Below are 19,472 nucleotides of genomic sequence, written 5' to 3'. Positions count from 1 at the left end.
CTTCTCCCCTTCTGAAGGAGCATAGGGCCTGCCCACGGGGCTTTGTGGGTACAAAGAGGTCTTGCATGCTTGCCGCTCAAGTTGTAGAACAACTCCATTAGCTATGATCCTCCTAACAACATAATTGCCATGTATGCATGTCAGGGTGCATGCTTGGTTTTTGCTCAGCCTGCAAATGGGCTACCCTTCTTCAGCTAGAGGTGGCTTCTCTCCTGCCCCGTGCCTGTAACTCCAGCGAAGGCTTCAGGAGGACCCATATCTCCCCTAGTCCTTCCTTACTTGACTAGCTTCCCCAAAAGACTCTAACATTGCCAACGTGGTACAACCAGCCCAACTCTACACAGGATGGGAGTTATGTCTTCACATGCAGGAAGAAGTGTACCTGCTCTCCAGTTGTCTCTGCCTGGATCCTGGTACAAAGCCCATGGTCTCACCGTCCTACCAAAGAAAGGCCTGATTCCAAAACCTGATGTTATACAAGCCTCTTTCCTAATCCACAAATCTTGACCTAACAGGCCAATCCTGCCCTTCCTTTGTAATTGACAAGGTCTCCATCACTTCGTGAAGTTACCCTTGACGGAGTCCTCCCCCTGAGAATATCCTGGACACCAGCATTTATATGATGCTTAACTGGACTGGACTGTCCTGTGTGTGCCTTGGGACACCCATGTGGGTGCCTCCTAAGGCTCACCTGGGTTCGTTTAGCTGCTCTGCCTGCCTCCCTGGCACCATGCCCATACATGCCACCCCTCAATTCTGTTTACTAACTCAGTGACAACAAACTAGTGACATCAGCAGAGGGCATTCTAGAGTTTTCCAAGTTCTCTGGGAAGGAACACAGCCTTTGCTCCAGTTGTCTGTATTCACTCCAACTGAATCACTTTATCTCCACATTGAGCATGTAAGCTTTAGCAGGAAAAACCATTCCGTGTTTAAGTTCCAGCTACACTCAAACCCAGGATCAAAGCCTTCATGGGATCCCTGTCTGTCACTGAGAGTCTAGGATAGTATCTAGGTATGTGGGAAAGTGCAAATGTCTATGCTCTTGGCCTCCGAGGACAGACAGCTCTGAAGAAGTCATGCTATCCTGAGCAGTGCCTACAGGTACTTCCTTAAGTATTGTATCTGTTGTCAAGGCTGCATGAACCAAGCAAGGTCTTGGAGAAAGCCTACCCAGAGGCACTTGCACAGAGGGATCCAAAGGGCCATGACAGTTAGAAAGACTGTTGTATCCTGCTGGCATCCTCTAAACATTAGCAGGCCCCAGGCTGACTTCCACCTCCAGCTAAGGAGGAAAACGATAAAATAAACCTTACAAGTAGACAGTTAAATTTCTCTCTCTAGTCGGTCTTCTGAAACTGCAAGCCATGGGGCTTGGACAAGTCCAGTGCTCCTCAGAGGAGGGAACTAGACAATGACTTTGGGGAGTCACTTCCAGGCTTAGTCTCTCTAAACCCTGTGGGAGGCTGAATTTTTTTAACTAAAGCCCAGCTCCAACAATAGAATTCAGGATAATGGTTGGCTATTTCCACTTGCAGTAGGCTGACAGCTGGCTTTCTGTGATGTTTATCCAGCTCAGGTATTTGAGAAGAATTCACAAAAGTGCACCAGCTTAGGACCTTCTCCTGCTCAACTGTCAGCACAGAGGCAGACATCTGCCTCCCACACTCCTTTCCCAGTCTTGGGCCATCATCTGCTCTTAGGAGGCAAGCTGATGCATTTAGAGGGGACGATCAAGATACTCTGAAAGATATACCACTGGAACAAAGCAAGCATGCCACCAAGCAATTCTAACATACTCCCCTCAAAGTCTATGCCAGTGGGCAGGTGCATACCCACACAGCTTCTCAGAAGGCAAGAGACAGGAAGCTTTCATCCTGCCCACTCCCTTGCCCTCCTTGCCACCAACCCCATAGACACATTCTGTACCGATCCAGCCACAGAGCCCATCAAATAACAAAAGGAAGAAGGAAAATCAAACCAAAAAACAACAAAAAATTAGGACTTCCAAAGAGCAAAACTTTCACAAATCCAGTGCTTTCGCCTCAGAGATGTCGTATGTGGAAGAGAAACAGAATAGGGTCTTGGGGGTATGGAACTTTTGCACACCGTGTTTTATTTTAAAAGAATGCAAAAAAAATCCCTTGTGCTATTATTTCTTAAGCAAACGGAGAGCCAAACAAAGCTAGCTCTAATTAGCCCAACTTTCTTGTAGCAGTGATAAAGATTCAATGGCTTCCTTTGTCAACATCGTGGGTGTTTCTGCTAAACATCTGAATGTCATTCAAGAGAGAACAGACTGTGGAAACCAGCAGCCAGGTCGGGACGCAGGAGACAAAATGATTCCAACAGCACGTTTTGACGGTGGTCAGAGGCCAGGTTTCTCTCCGTAGTCATACAATCTCTTGCTTCCTGTTGCCCACACTCCCAACACCTTTCACAGGCCTCCACACAAGAGCAGATGCCCTCTCTAGAGGCCTACCACCCGAGCTAGATTGAACTTTTCTGATTAAACAAAGCTCTCAGTATGAATCTCCCCATTTCGTCTGGACCCTCTCTGATTACATCAGGCTGAAGTTCCAAATGTCTTCCACACCTCTCCCAACTGCCAAAGTAAAAATGTCCTCAGAAATGTCCTACGCATTTATTAAAATAATTTGAGGCTTCATGAGGGGAAACATTTTGTACAAATACTGTAAATAACTTAAATGACTCTTTATATGTAAATATTTGATATCAGAAATTGATCTCCAAATGAATCATACATGAAAGATGACCACACCAAGCCATGTCTGGGCACAGCCTGGTGGTCACAGATGTGACAGCACGTCAGGGCACCAGGACAAGCAAACTCCCTGCCAGCTCATGTCTGATTCTATGCACTACGTCCCGTGAAAACCACTGCCCTCAACTCCCTTTGTATCAGGCTAAAAAGCTACGCAGCAGAACCTTCAGGAAGAAAACCCAACAAATACCTGCTTTCCCAAGCCCCTGGCTTTTCAGAGGAATACTGTAAGTAAGTGAGATAGAGAAATAATGAGGACTGCTTGATAAAATCATGTTCTAAAAGCATTCAATTTTTCTCGGGAAAGCTGAGGCAAGACTTCTATAACACAAACCTGCAAAGGTTCTGGTTACCAACCCTCATCATGTGACAAGACGTAAAGGGGGGGAAAAATCTGTGTCTAAAACTTGTGAGAAAAAACAGGGCTGTGATGTGACCCCAAGCCTCCATATACACAGTTTCTCCCTGAACGAACGGTGTGAACCCTAAGCGGTATGAACAGCAGCCACACTGGAAAGGGTGAACAAAGAAGAGAGGCACATGATAAACACCATTAACCAGGGCTCCAGGCAGCACAGCATAAACCAGCTTGAGATAAATGGGCAGTGAGACCCCAGCACAAACTTTCCAGGTAGCTCAGGAGTGTGAGTGCCCAGGACCCTAACAGCCCTGAAGTGAGGCGAGAGAGAGAGAGAGAGAGAGAGAGAGAGAGAGAGAGAGAGAGAGAGACAGAGACAGAGAGACAGAGAGACAGAGAGACAGAGAGAGAGAGCATGGGCAGGGGTCCAGGACTGAGCCCCTCCTCTGCCCTCTCCAACAGTCCTGCCCATGCCTTTTCTTCCTTAGCTAAAGGATAAAGGTAACCCAGACTAAGGGGAGACCAATCCAAGCAAAGGCGCTTATTTCTTCCACCAAGGCAACAGCATAAAGCTGATGGAACTAGCACACACATACAATACCCCCCAAACGCATATGCCACAAAGCACAGCCTTGCTGGTGGAGTCTAAGGACACACACAAACACACACACACACAGAGTTTCTTTTACCAAAGCAATAGCTGAAAAGGAAAAAAAAAAAAAAAGAAAGAAAGAAAGAAAGAAAGATATGTAACTCCCCAAGCCATAGGGAATGGTAAATCACGCCTTTGCCTTAGTCTCAGCGATCAGCTCAGTGTAGCTAAATTAGCAAAAACGCTCCCTTGGCGTTTAAAATCTCTTTCCCTTTCTTTTCCCTTTGCTAAGCAGAGTAGGGGTGAAGTCTAATAAGTCAAAAGACAAAGTGGCTTCAAAACAAAATCAGTTATTTGTAAACAATCCTTGTGGGGGAGTTTCCCCTCCTCTCCACGCCACCCCAAGAAAAACAGCCCTGCCAGTTAGAATAGAAAGCGGAGTAAAGACAAATCAATTAGCTTGCTAATTTCTCCTCCTCTCGTTTATTTAGCGCTGCACTGTATTTGTCGTAATTGACTACAATTATGTTAATTACTAACTCCAGTATAATTACTATATTTATTGTCATTGAGCACGCGATGTACCCACAGCAAAGCTGGCATTTGTCGGGCATCAAGAAAGCAAACTGTCGAGAGGTGATTCTCCGCAAACGGGAGGATGTGGCTTTCACAAGTGAAAGGGCCAAAGAGATTTCATGCAATGTTAGTTTGAAAGCACTGGTTCATTAAGGATATTAATTTTCTGATAACTACACATTTAAGCGTGACACACTCCGTGCGCAGTATCTACAGGATTTCGCAATTATTAATGCGTGACAGTTTCAAATGCTAAGTGAATCAATTAAACAGCAGCATTCACAATCCCGAGAAGAGATAACTGCTTCATAACTACCTAAGACTACAATTTTCACATGACAAAAAAAAAGAGCCATTGAGGCGCCTTCAAAACCTGACAGGTCAAGAAAGAAGTTTGAAACAAAAGCACCTTCCAGCCATCATCTCCTCTCTTTACTTGTCAGATCAACTTTGCTGGTGTCTCCCCCAGAAATGCATCACATGCCAGCTGCCACAAGGTGATTTTTCATGTCTTGTCAAAGAAATCTTTTATTCTATTTGCTCTGCATTAACATGTTACATTTATTGATCAAGGGCCTGTTCGGCAGCCGCAGCAGGGCACTGAGCTCCCCATGCCTACGGGGCTTTGATGTCCCGGTGACATTCATGCCCGAATAATGCACATACTAAATGGATTTAATGCAGAAATGTGTTTGGGCCTGACAGTTACATTAATAACAGCCCCTCACACTGATAAATATGCAATTGCTACTATTAAGAGTTACCCAATTATGGGGAAAATATTTCTCTACCTTATAAATAAATCCATCAAGGGGGGAGGAAAAGTTTTAACAATGGTGCATTTCCTTAAAAAAGCACTTCCCCAGAAGCAGGAGATGGGCTGGACGGGGGCTGGAAGCCCTTCTTTCGCTCTTGCCTCGAATTGTTTTTAATAACTCTCAAGAATGATTGGGGATTTTTTTTCCTTCTAAACCTCTTTTGTTGGCCTTTCTGCGTTGTGCCCATCTCTTGTTTCTGCATAACCAGAGAAAAAGCAGACACCCTGAAGAATGAAGAACAGGGTTCTGTGTATAGTCAAGAGAGCAGCTTACGGGGTACAGGAGGGTGCACAGCTGATCTCCATAATGACAGGTCTGGGGGAGGAGCCTTTATTTTTTTTCAACTCTAAAGAAAACCTGCGCATGTGTTTGTATCTCATTGTAAACCCTAAGTGACCTTGCGCTACAGCATGGATGAGGAAGGGTCCAAAGGAAAAGAGAAAGCAGCTGGCATGAAAAGTCTCAGCCAAGGAGAATTTGTCGTTATTAAATTCCTACAATTAAACACAGACACCCAAGCAAAAAGAGGATAATGGCTCCCTTTCATCATCCAGGAACATGGAACAGCTAAAACCACCAACAGCCAGTCCCAGAGGAGACGAAAGAGGCTTTTCAGATAGGGAGTGTATGGGCTTGTGAGCCCATGTGCAAGTGAACACACACACACACACACACACACACACACACACACACACACATACACACACAGACATCTTTTCTCTGACTCAAAAACCAAGGTCCACTGTTCCAGGGCTGGGACAGCAAGGCTGAATAATTTTTCCCATGACCACCACCTTGGATTTGAGCCAACTTGCACAGCCTAAAGGGAGGACTGTAGCCCAGGGTGAGTCCTCTGGGAAGCCTTGCTCCTGAGTCCACCTGGGCCTCCTGGGGTACTGCTGTACTCAACTTCCCAAACTAGAGCTGGTTTTAAAAGGTGGGAGAAAGAGGGAGGAGAAGCAGTGTGGCTCTAGCTGAGGCCTGGGGGTCTTGGGGTGCACTAGAAACACTGTCATAGCTATTTCTACTGGCTGTTAGGGATTTTAACAGGGAAAAGGAAACGTTGCTACACAAAAAAGCCAAAGTTTAGAGGTCATTAAAAACAATAATGCAAAAAAAAATAGATAGATAAATAAATAAATAGTGCCAGTTTGTATTATAAGAGCAATTCAGAAAAACTACAAAACCAGAGTCAGACCTGGCACATGCAATCCCAGCTCTCTGACTGTTCTAACCATCAGTGCAGTCTTGAGTGAGCATCTGGGCTTCCCTGGGCCTCAGCCACTTTGTGTGTGAGATGTGGGTTCCGATAGTTTCATTTGGAGAACATAGGGCTATAGTAGACACATATGGGAAGGTTCTTCCCAGCCTTGGAAGGAGTGAGCCCTGCATAACATTAGCTGCTATCTGCTAATAAGAAAAGAAACATAATTGCTGGGATCGTTTCTTCAACTCCCCATCCCTAGACTCCCTTTGAGAGGACACCAACCACCTCTCAATGTTTACTGCCCACTTTGTTTTCACCATGAAGGCTACCTAGGGAGCCATTCTACGAAAGCATCCGCAGGTCCTCAGTGGAATGCACATTCAGGGGAAGACGGTTGGGTTTTTTGTTGCTGTTGGTGTTTTTTTTTTTTTTCATCCCAGATGAACACTAAGCAAGGCATTTAGCATCCTAGCCTCATGCACTAAACACAGAACAACTACCAAGGCCATCAATCAACAAACTGCATCAAACTCTCTGTGGTGGAGAACCTGGTGGCCTGGTTTTATACTTTCTCTAGAAAGTATAAAAGAGTTAAAAGTTCTGCCGGTCTTCCTACCCTGCCCACCCTCAAAGCACCAAAGGCCCCTCCCCAATATAACATGAATAGCAATATCACTGACACCCTGACACCCCAAAATCATATCCTGTGAACAGACAAGAAGGCAGAGAGATGGGTGGAGCTATGAGGCCTCGGGTTCCAGAAGACAAAAACAGTTTCAGTGAAAATAAAAGTTGATGCTTAAAATTCCCCCAATTACTATAGGAAATATTGAGGCAAAGCTAGTGGGAAGTGCTTTGCTTCCTGTGCCTTACGGGTCATCTCTCAGAAAATAAAGCTCAGACATAGCCTGCAGCAGTCACAACTCTCTCTGGCTGCTCACCATTCCCAACCCTGTCTTACCTTCTATGGCCCACACTCTACCTTCTGTGCTCAATGAGTAGAAATCCAGGTAGTCAGGAGGACTCAAAGATGGAGAGATAGAAAGAAAGTACCATGGCAACCATTCATGGGCTGACACCTGCCCCTGAGTGCTCCTCCTAGCCTAATGTAGTTAAACTGTTTTCTGTCTCTGGGAGTCGTGCCAGAGAGTGTGGGAAGTGCAGAAACCGGGGTCTTACAGCTGAGTGTTTATAGACCTGTCAGATGCCTGTGCATTTTGCCTTTTGATTGTGTTTTTGCTTGGTTTGGGGGGACACCTGAATGGTCAGTAATACTTTGAGAACAAAAAAAAAATGTTTCACTGTTCTATAGTTCCTCTTAACCATATTGGTCAGCTTAAAGAGGATGCTGGTTCCAGCCTATGCAGAACGTGACAGCTCGGAAGAATCACTAAAGACTGATTGGTAACACCGCCCTGTAGAGAACTCCTAGTCTATCTTTGTTACTAAAACCATCCCATCCAGGGATGACCCAGGAAAATCCTGGACAGCTAGATATCAGAAATAATTTGTACCAGGCCCTCAGCTGTAAAGACACTATTTAATGAAGACCCAGTAACAAAGGAGCATGCTCTGAGCTTATCTCCTGGGATATATAGATAGAGAGTTTCTTCTCAGGCCTATTCCTAATTGGCAGAAATTTAAATTATATGACATGAAATGATTTAACCTGCAAAATATTAGGAGCAATTGGAAAACTACATTATTTGTTACAGTTAGGATAGGTCAGGCTCACTGAAATAAAAACTTAGTTTCAAAGTCTCATAACAAAGATTTCTTCCTCACTTCAAGTCTATGTCCTAAATTGATAAGCACACTCATTTATGGTTGAAATCTAAGACTTATTATATGAGGAGAAGAATGTGTTGACTTTCTTAGAATCTCTGCCCATTGGTCATCCCAAAGGACACAGAGAAATGCAAACATGGGATGCTGGTAGAGTGGCAACCCTCATTGCCTTGTGAAGAGTCCCAGTGATCACCAAGGAATTCATTGGATTGAACTGTCTCTACGCCTTCTTGCTAGCACCCTGTCCATTGAACTAGTATAGTAGCCATGCTTATGGAAGACCTAGTATGTCCCAATCAACTTAGTAGGAACACATACCAAAGCCAGTTAAACATAGAGTAAGCAATAGAAGCAGCTCAATCCAGAGTGGTCTAAGCCCAAAGCCATTCACTGCCCATCTCTGCAAGTTAGCTGGATCCGTTCTGCCCAACTGTGTGCAACATGAATGAATGCTGTGTGGTCTATCTGTCTCTGAAGAAGCTGTGACAGTGTGCTAAATGCCCATTTCGTGACATGCAGCTGGGCTGCATGAAGAGGGCAGAGTCAGAGCTCTTACCTGAAGCTGTACAACATCCCACCCCCAGTCCTTCCCACCTCCCCAACCCAGCAGAAGGAAGAAGAGCGGCAAGCAACCTCCCATCAGAAATGTTCTTCTAAGCAATTTGCCACCCAGCACATTTATCCTCGGTGCTAAATAAGATGCGACTGCAAATAATTTAATTTTTAAAACGTAAGCTTCCTGTTGCCATAGATCAATTAAACCCTCTCACTTTTATTGCCAGATTGACGTGGGCATATTTATCACTGTTTACCACAGGAGCTCTGCTTTGCCTGCTGTGTTCAACAAGCTGAACAGGCACCCCTCTGAAACCATTCAGGGCATTTGGGGAAGCCAAATGGGGCCACAAGGGAGACTCTTTCCTCCTGAAAGAATCAGAAAGGGAGAATGGATGCCAGGGCAACTCACTCAAAAGCTCTCTTTGCCTTGTATAGATCCGGAGCCCACTGGCTAAAACATGGCGTTCTCTTCTCTAACCCAAAAGTAAAAGTAAAACAGGAGGCGGCATTCGGGATCATGTGGGATAATCTGGGAGACCTGGCATTCATGGCGGCATTTGGGATCACGTGGGAGAATCTGGGAGACCTGGCATTCATAGCTTCTGTAAGGAGGCAATTCAGCATCTTCACCAAAACCCTTCCTTGGAAATTTGTCCAAAGTAACTTATCAGAGCTATGACCATCAGTGAATATTACAGCACTAAAGAATAGTTTAAGGTACCACCAAAAATTGTCATATAAAGGTCTACCAGATGGCTAGGGGGTAAAGGTGCTTACCACAAAGAGTGATGAGTTTGAGCCTCAGAACTTACATGGAGGAAGGAGAAAACAAACTACTGCAAGCTGTCCTCTGAACAACACACACACACATACACACACATAACATAAAAACTATTTTATCATGTGATATTTACCAAAATAAAAATATTTCCAACAGAGACTGGATATATGCATCATTTTAATGGCTCTGAAAAGACAAGGACTGCCACACAACCATTGTGTAATGGAGGTATATAATTGTTAAGATTCTCCCCTGCCTACCTTCCTGAGTTTTCCAATATTTCTACATAGACTATTTTGATTTTAAGGGAAAAAAATCACAAATAAATGTTAAGTATGTCTCATAAATATAGATGTTAGGGTATGGTTGTCAACACATGTAAATTCAAGGCACAATATGCCACACCTCCCGATAAACAGCCAATTAACTCTCCACATGCTCCAATCTCATTCCAAGAAGACAACAGGACCTGACCCTGGAAATTATGCTCTAGGAGCTCCTCTGAGTCATAGTCTTGTAAATGACCTGGTTCCTGTCCGTCACAAGAGACAGACCCAGGATGAAGAGGCAGTCAACAGGGACCTTTGTGCTTTTAAGGGAAACAGAGGTTTCATTTGGGCTTCTTCCCTTACTTCCATTTCCAACATACAACTTGATAAGATGCACAGTGGTTCCAAAGACTCCAAAAAGACTCACTGAGACAATATAACCTGAATCTGTGATTTTATCAGGGAGAACTAACCAATTTCTTGGACAACTCAAGTGAGGGGAAGATGGGTTTGCTATAGCTAATAAAGAAGACCATGAGCTGTAATAGGAATGGGAGAACATATACCATACCGCCAATCAAAGGATCAAATCTTTAAAATCCATAATTATCTTTCTGCCAGTATGAATAGCTACTCAGAGAAAAGTAAGCAGAACTCTTTGTATATGGTGTATATATACATATGTATGTACATACGTATGTATGTATGCATGCATGCATGTATATATGTATGTGTGTGTGCAAGGATACATGGATACATACATGTATTTTTAAAGAATAATTTTTGAATGCACAGCAAAGAAACAGCAAGCTGGGTGATAACTAGAGTACCACCCACATGTCTGTTTTCACTGTGGGGAGTCTCATCCATGCTCCTCGTGCTCCCCTCCAGTGATCACAGAACTCTTTTTTTGAAGACAATTCACAATGATGAGCGTATGTGCTAAGAACGAATAACAAACCTACACAGAAGGCTATTCTCACGTGTGTGCTTAAAGACTAATGCCTCCTTTTTAACATCTTGGCAAGGGTTAGGTCTGAACCTGGCCAACCTGAGATGCCCTGGACCAATAACAAGCCGGGCAATTAAGTCATCAAGAAATGTCCAACAAAAGAAAGTCCAAGATCTCCTGGATTCACTAATGCATTCAACCAAAAAGAAAAAAATTCATGCCAAACCTTAGACTGTCTCAAATAATAGAAGAACATAATATCAGCACAAACACAAAGAATACTTACTTCCAAATGCCTTTCACAAGGCCAGCATTGCTGAGATACCACAACTGGGCAAAAACATCACCAATATCACTGATAGACTTAACGTTTGAAAATCCTTAATAATACCAGGAAGCAAATTCAACAGCACATTAAAAAGGGCTATATACTATGGGACAGGAGTGGTCCAACATATACAAATCAATAACATCACAGCCCTTGCCAAAATAGCCAATGATGAAAGCCTCATGGTCACCTCGGATCCAGGAAAAAAGCATTCGACAACGTGCCATACCCTTTGATAAGAAGCTCATTGAGTCAGGTACAGACAGGTTGTACTTCCATATAATGAAGACTCTACATCAGCCCCTCTCTGGAAAGCTATTTGTGGTTGATAGCTCCTTGGGGTGCATAGGGACTGGGGGGCGGGGGGAAGAGACATTCCCTTCAGTGATGTAGCTGCTTGAGTCTCCCATGATCCAGTGAATAATTCATACCCATGGCCATTTGTGGGCATCCTGGTCAAATTCAGTGGGTCACAAAACTAAACCACACAAATAAAAAGGACACACTACTGAGAGAGGGCACTCGTGGAAAAGAGGGGGCTGATGGAGATGGGAGAAGAGCAAGAGAAGGTGGGGTGGTAAGTGTGACTAGAACCTATCATATACAGAATTGTCAAAAATGAGCTACATTTTTAAAGATACAGACTAAACAGTGAATGATGACTACAAAAAAAAAATCTGAGATAAGATTTTTGTTTATTTTTAGCCAGGCACAGTGGTGCACACCTTTAATCCCAGCCCTCGGGAGGCAGAGGCAGATGGATCTCTGTGAGTTCAAGGCCAGCCTGGTCTACATAGTAAGTTCTAGGACAGCCTGAACTACACAGTGAGAACCTGTCTCAAAAAACAAAACACATTTTTAAAAATTAAAGATTTATGTTTATTTTTAATTTATGTGTATGAATAGAAGAGCCTGCAGAGGCCAGTAGACAGTATCAGGACCTCTGGAACCGGAATTACAGTCAACTGTGACACACTTTGGATGATGAGAACTAAACTTAGCACCTCCTTATGCACAGGACAAGGACACCCTTGTCAGTTTTCTCCAGCATATTTCTAGATGCCCCAACCAGGGCAACTAGGCAAGAAAAAAAATAAGTAGGATCTAAATCAAAAGAATAGAAGGAAAATTGTCTCCAATTGCACACATTATGACCAGAGAGAGAGAGAGAGAGAGAGAGAGAGAGAGAGAGAGAGAGAGAGAGAGAGAGAGAGAGAGAAACAAATTCAGGCAAGTTGCCAGATATAAAATCAACATATCAAAGTGAGTTCCACTTCTACACACTAAGAATAATCCAGAGTAGAAGGGGCGAGCAGAACATCCCATTTACAACAGAACTGAAGGAAGAGATAAAATACTTAGTGAAAATTTTAACCAAAGAAGTGAAATATCTACTCAACAAAACTATAAGATAACCCTGAAAGAAATTTAAAGACAATACAAATAAATGAGCATATAGTCTATGTCTATTGCCTCGATGAGTTGCTAAATGGACTTCATACTTAGATACCATACCAAGATGGCAATGTTTTACACATGACAGTTCCCACTTCCATGACCTGCACCCACTGACACACTCCTTCAAAGGACCACGCCTCCTCAGAACCACCTCTGGGTTTCCACCAGATATTAACCATACAACTACAATCCATGCCATGAGGCACTGGGCTCCTAGAGGCCACTCACATGGATAGAACTTGGGACATTATGATGAACCTCTTGCCTGAGTCCAAGCAGAGGAGCTATGTAAGATGTGGACATCTTAGACCCAGTTCACTCCAGATTTTACACTCTGTCTTCTCTCTGACACTGAGACCACAAAGCACCCTGGATTTCTCTAGGGGTGGCAATTACATTCAGCCACCTTTTGCACTGACATTGCAAGGTTTCAATCTCCACATGTGCCCAGAAGCTAAGATCTCTTGGGAGTCAAGGAATGCATATACCGGGACAGATTCTTCCCCTAGCACCCTCAAGACACCCCTTTTCTGGACACCACGCAGCTCAGTGTAGACTGTGCTAGCTCCTAGGCATCCACTAGGTGACATGAGGCTAACTTACTGAAACTGCCATTCTCTCCTACCTGAGAGCCAGTATCCTGAGTTCTATCCATTCCCCTAAAATTCTTCATTCCCAAGCATCCCCACTCTTTGAAGGAGACAAAGATCCTAAGGACTAGAAGCAGGACCATACCTGGGTCTTGGAATGGTGGTCAGGTTTCAAGCAGAGGGCAGGCTGGAACTCAAAAACAGTGCTTAGAGAACAGCCTAAACACAGAAGCTCAAGTGGAGGCCAGGTCTGACCCTTGTCCACCTGTCCCACCAACACCTACTGTCGAAGTGCCATCACCTTTCCTCTGCTACGCCCCACAGGCCAGCATAACATGAAATGTTGTCCTCCACTGGACTGCCATATAAGATCATACTTACCTTTGGTGGAGACTCAAGCAGGAGCTAGAAACCCCCACCCACCGCTCCCTGCCCCTGCCACCCACTACCACCATCGCCACCACCACCACTTTGCACCACTAATCATCCTTTGAGAGAGAGCATCTTCATGAATATTTAAAACATCGAAGCTGAAAAAAACACACCCACACACACTAGTGAGAGGCAGTCACTCTTAGGAAACAATGCTAAACACTCACTGGCCCATCTCATTCCTTTCCCCAAAAGGATTCAGACTCATGTACATAGGCGTCCGTGGAAAAGGAAAAGAACAAAGTAAAAAGTATCAGCCCCTCCCACAGTCCTGAGGTGTAGCAGGCTCAGGTGCTCTGACCTTCTTAGGCAGCACTTACTAGAAGACCAGCCATGATTTCTAAGTGCATGATCTCTAAGATCGTTTGCATCAGGGTCTGGTGTGTGGTCCCATCTTTCTCAAGATCCTGTAAAGAGCTGGGACCTATGACTTGTGCCTGCTGCCCCAAGGTCCTGGAGGGAACTGGGTGTCCCAGGCCTGGGCGGCATCTCTCAAAGTTTACATACCTCAAGAGGTTGAAGCTCAGGTCAAGTCTCTTTGCAAAATGTCCAAAGTTCCGGCCCAGGTACTCTGGAATTTCTCTGCAGTTCTGGCCTACGTAGGACACCTGCAAATTCAATGGAACAAAAATGGAAATTACCCATCTACTCAAAACCAGAGTCACCAGTCCCATGACTGGTACCTCAACCTTAAAGCCTGACTCTTCCACACAAAAAGGCTAAATTATATCTATTTCCTCCATTTAGGGGGACTCTGCCAACAGCTCCCCTTTCCTGGCACAGTGAGCTTGACAGAGATATATTGTGGCACAATAGAAGTTAGATTAAAACTGGATAAGGTACAGGTGACTAAACAAACCCAGTTTCAGGACACATGAGGATAACCACCACCTTCGGCCACCCACCCTGACCTTTGTGATGGCTGCTCATCTAGCTCTCCTTCTCCCTCTCCTGACCACCCCATAGACATTCGTCCTCACAGAAGACAGAAGACAGGGTTGCTGTTCTCCCGAATAGGCCCCAGCCTTTTCTGCAGCTTAAGAAGCCATCCCTATTGTCACCATGAAAAGTGATCCTTCCGCATTCTGACCCTGCCACAAAAATCAAATCTACAAAGTACATGCTCAAATGTTATTTTAAAAAAATCTCAAAAACACACTTAAAGGAAGTTCATGATTTTGTGCTAGACTGCACTCACAGTTATGGGTAGTAGCATGCAGCCCTCAGGCCACAGGTTAAACCTATATTTGAACTTCCAAGGCATTAAAACAAGCTGGGCATAGAAGAGGCCACCTGTCCCACTGCATTACCTCTGTGTGTAAATGCCCACCACACTCCTTACAAAGGGCTAACAAGGTCTAGGGTAGTGTGTGGCCAGCATTTCTAAGGTTTTACATCAGGAGGCCACTTCCTGTTTAAATGGTTTGCCCTGCATGGTTTGCCCTGCATGTTTTGCCCCGCATGTTTTGCCCCACTCAGTGACTTGATTTTGCTCCTTTTGTGAAGGAGACCACAGCTGCTAGAGGTTCATGAGTGCATTGGTCCTGTTGAGTCCAGTAACCCTGGTTTCTCTCCAGTCCTCCCTGGCCCTAGCTCTTACGGTCATCCTCACCCACTTCTTTCACAGCCCCTGTTAGAGAAAAGTGATGTGGGTGTCCCAGGTTAGCCCTCACCAACCTTGACTTCTTGGCCACATTCACAATGCTAGGCATGAGATTCCTGCCATGGAACAGGCCTTCAATCCAGCTGTTGGTTACCCCCATACCATTCATGTCACTATTGTCGCTGTGGGCCCATCTTCCATTCTGGTGATTAATGCACTTTACCAAGTTCACACCAGGGTCGGACTATATTGACGGCATTTTCCCCAGCAGCGCACATAGCATGTATGTATGTCCTCTTCCAGAGAGCTCTCAGTAAGACTTAGCCTCCTTCAGCATTCTTTCAATTTTTATCTTATTTTATGTAATCATTTAAGCAGCTCCTGTGTATTTCCAAATAGTAAAAGGCCTAAAAAAAAATGATCCTAGAACTTTTGAGCAAACCTTCAGGAGTCCTGCTCTCTACACTAACCACCCAGTTTGGGGAATCCATTTTTACAGATACATTATACAGGCTACAGGCAGAAAACCATGACCAAGAGGTACACAGACACACAACGCTACTGAACTACACTACTTTCAAACCGCAGGTAGACACTCAGGGCTCTTCATGTGTCTATAACACTGACCCTGACTCCCTGCAAATCTACCTCCTATGCAGACAGACAAAGGGATGACCACGGTCCCCAGAACACTATGTCTCTTAGCAGGGAAGAAAAGGTGGCGGTCACCAGACATCCTGAGATCTTAGGCAGAGCCTACTGAACAGCTGATAACCCGCCAGCTCAGACTACAAAGCAGAATGTCCCCATGACATCACAAGCACCTCAGCCACCTCCTTTCCTAAGACACCCCTCTCCTACATGACAACAAACGCCGGCAACCCAGTGTCTCATGTTTTCTGTCTTCCCATTCGATGTCCTTCAGCAGTTTCATACCAAGAAGAGAAAGAGATAAGAAGGAGCAGAAAAGCAGGCGACTGATGGCTGATGACACTGCACACCTATAATCCCAACACCGGCAAAGCAGTTGCCTGGGCAACTTCATTTGTTCAAAGCCAGCCTGAGTAGCCAGACCTCTGTTTTGTACACCTCTAAGAGAAAAAAGAGAGATGACCTCGACAAAATCATTTTTAATTTTTAACATGTATTTATTTTCTCTCATTCATGTGTGTGCATGCATGTGTGTGCGTGTGTGTGTGTGTGTGTGTGTGTGTGTGTGTGTGGTGTACCATCGTACATACTTAGTAGACAGAAGACAACTTGAAGTTCTCTCCTTTCAACACATAGATCCCCAGGGTCAAAATCAGGCTTGGTAGCAACTGCTTTTACCCACTGAATTATCTTAATGACCCAATAAAATAATTTTGACTCAGGAAGATAGCAAGCAAACAATAAATAAATAAATACATAAATAAATAAATAGGATCTTGCTTCAATCTAGCAGTCTGTCCCCTTTCTATATTAGATTCATTTTCTGCAGCATTTAGGTAATAAAGTGAGTTTTGTTTCTATGCTGAGATGAAAAGCATACACCAAGGAGAGACTGAGGCTATAAGGTCCCAATAAATCCTGCAGACTTGGTCTCAATCTGTAACGTGTTCTGTGAGTTCACATTAACCCTCCAGGTCCATGGGGCTCACTCAAACACCCAGTACATGCCACCACCATTTTGTGCCATCAACACATAAGATTTCTGTGATATCCAAAGCAGATAAGCTAGCCTTAAATAAGGACACTGAGCCCCGTCCTCATAGACTAGGCAAGGATTAGATCTAGTGAGGACCCAGGTTGCCAAATCTCAACTTCCACATAGGGAAGAATTCCACAGTCCTCTCAACATAACGCAGTATCATGATAGAACCTGGATGAGTTCTGAGTTGTAAATAAGGACTTCCCAATGTAGGGACCATAGAGTCCTTACCTTCAGGACAGTGCCTTTCTAATGTGTTGTCAGTCACCAGTTTGAGATTCCCTGGGACACACACACACTGCCACCACACCATCCCTACTCCCTCCACCCCCCACCTCTGTCTGTCACCAGGTTAGTGACTCTCACCAGAAGCACTGTCCCAGGTCCATTTTGAGTGCAAGTGTTGCTATCTACTAGCTGTTTCCTTGGATTTGTCACAGTAACCTGGAACCTGTTCTCTTTTGTTTTCTTCAATCAGAGAATCACATGTATCTCAGGCTAGCCTAGAGTTCACTATGTACCCGAGGATAACCTTCAGCTTCTGCTCCTCCTGCCTGGGTCAAACCCGAGGCCTTGTGCATGCTAGGTAGGCACTCAACCAACTGAGTGACTCTCAGCCTCTGCTTCCCCTTTTTTGAACTTATCAAGTACAGTCATCAACTACCACCAAGAGCAGTTACAATAGCACAGTAACACTGAATAAATGCTAGCCCTGAGCAGTCCAGTTCTCTGTTACATCCTCAAGAAACAGCCTTTGGGAGCAGTCGGTGTCGTCCCCATTGTACTTGTATAACAGGACCAGAATAGCATGTGAAAAGCACTCGCTCAATCAGTAGCTGTTGTTCAGATCAATATCCCCATGGAGGGGACTGGCTATTTTCATTCTCTCCTGAGCCTAACATTTTCTGAGCCCAAATTTTAAGTTTGCGTTTATGTCTGTGATTGTATACATGCCACAAACGGTAGCTGTCACATGTTAATGGAAAAAGGGAGGGTGTTATGTTGATTATACATGAAGCATTCAAGCCAAGAAAAGCCAAATGAGGTCATTCCCACAATGAATAAAAAGATTTAACAGAGAAAAGGGGTGGGGCCGCGTCAACTGTCCCACTTGCATGCCAGCCATCAGCTCACGGTGGCCCCAGTAGCACCAATATAGCATCAAACAAATATCACTAACCTCTTTTTAAATTTTTATTGAGATCTTTCCCTTGCACCTAAATCATCCCTTTATTTAGGATATCTTCTCTAAGTACTGAAAAAGTTACAACCAATTTTAATCTGGGATATTTCAGCTACATTATAATGAAATGATAACCCATCCCTTGGGCTTCTCAGGAGGTTTTCCCCCATATAAGAGGAGTCAGGGTGGAGCAAGCCAGCGAAATGGATCGGCTGTTGCGAGCACTTGCTGCTCTTCCAGAGGACACAAGTTCTGTTCCCAGCACCTATGTCTGGTTGCTCACAGCTGCCTGTGACTCCAGCTCCAGGAGCTCCGTCATAGTCGTTACATTGTTTTCTTTGTCCAGAGAGACAAATGCCTCTCAGGCTGTCCTGGAGTTCACAGTGTACTCAAGGATGTCCTTCTGCTTCTACCATTAGCCCAAAGCAACTCCTGGAGGAAAGGGTTTGCTTAGATTACATAGTCCGGATCACTGTCCACTAAGGCAAAGCAATTGGGGGCAGGGGGCGGGGGTGGGGGGCGGGGGTGGCTGAAGGCAGGAACTGAAGCAGAGACCAAGGAGGAACTCCAAATATTGGCTTGCTTTCCATGGTTTGCCTACAGGCCACTCTGAGGGGGGCATTTTCCCCATTAGGGTCCCTCTTCTCAGATGACTCTAGCTTTCAAGTGACAAAAACCTAACCAATACAATATTTGATGTTCCCTTCCAACTTTCTTGGGCACACACACACTGCTTACACATGCACACACAATGCACACAAATAAAAATAAATACTTTTAAGTTATGTTTGTTTGTGTGTGTGTGTGTGTGTGTGTGTGTGGCCATGCATGTAAGGTCATAGTACAACCTATAGATCAGTTTTCTCTTCTGCTTTTGGTTTGTTTGTTTGTTTGTTTGTTTGTTTTTTCAAGACAGTTTCTCTGTGTAGCCCTGGCTGTACTGGAACTCACTCTGTAGACCAGGCTGGCCCCAAAGTCACAGAGATTTGCTTGCTTCTGCCTCCAAAGTGCTGACATTAAAGGTATGTGCCACCACACCCAGCTCAAAATAAATCATTTTAAAGATTTTTTTTTTTAAAGAAGGATCTAGGACTGGAGATGTCACTCAGTGGTAGCATGATTCCTTAGCATGTTGAAGTCCTGGGTTAGAGTCCCAGCACCAAGGTAATTAATTATTAAAAGATCTATCTGAAAGTAGAATAGTGGTTTCCTGGAATATTAACTGGTAAGCAGTTAAAAGGAATATCTTCTAATGTTCTCTAATACACAGTAGCAGTGGGTGATAGCCACTGTGAATTGTGTGTTTCAGAACAGCCAACAGAGAGGACTGGCAGTCTCTAGCACAAGCAACTGAAAGGTAAGTATTTACTATAATGATACACCAGTCTTACTCTTCTGATCATTGGACACTATACCTGTACTGAAATATTATATTGCATCCTATTAAATGGCTATTTTTCAGAAAAGGAGCTGCCTTTTAGAATTGCACACATTGAAGGTGCTG

At 44.3% G+C, this 19,472-nt stretch overlaps 1 protein-coding gene across 1 annotated transcript in view; it reads right to left on the bottom strand.

Annotated features, from left to right (window-relative positions):
- Positions 1–19,472, bottom strand: part of Lrmda (leucine rich melanocyte differentiation associated) — a 1,019,887-nt gene that overhangs the window by 998,514 nt on the left and 1,901 nt on the right. The window contains exon 2 of the mRNA XM_029469305.1: positions 14,000–14,100. Coding sequence (XP_029325165.1) covers positions 14,000–14,100 — 101 coding nt within the window. The remainder of the gene's footprint in view (positions 1–13,999; positions 14,101–19,472) is intronic.

Source organism: Mus caroli, chromosome 14 (assembly GCF_900094665.2).
Source record: "Mus caroli chromosome 14, CAROLI_EIJ_v1.1, whole genome shotgun sequence".
In the NCBI taxonomy this organism is placed as follows: Eukaryota; Metazoa; Chordata; class Mammalia; order Rodentia; family Muridae; genus Mus; species Mus caroli.
Note: the sequence above shows the minus strand (reverse complement) of the source record. Positions and strands in the feature narration are given on the sequence as shown.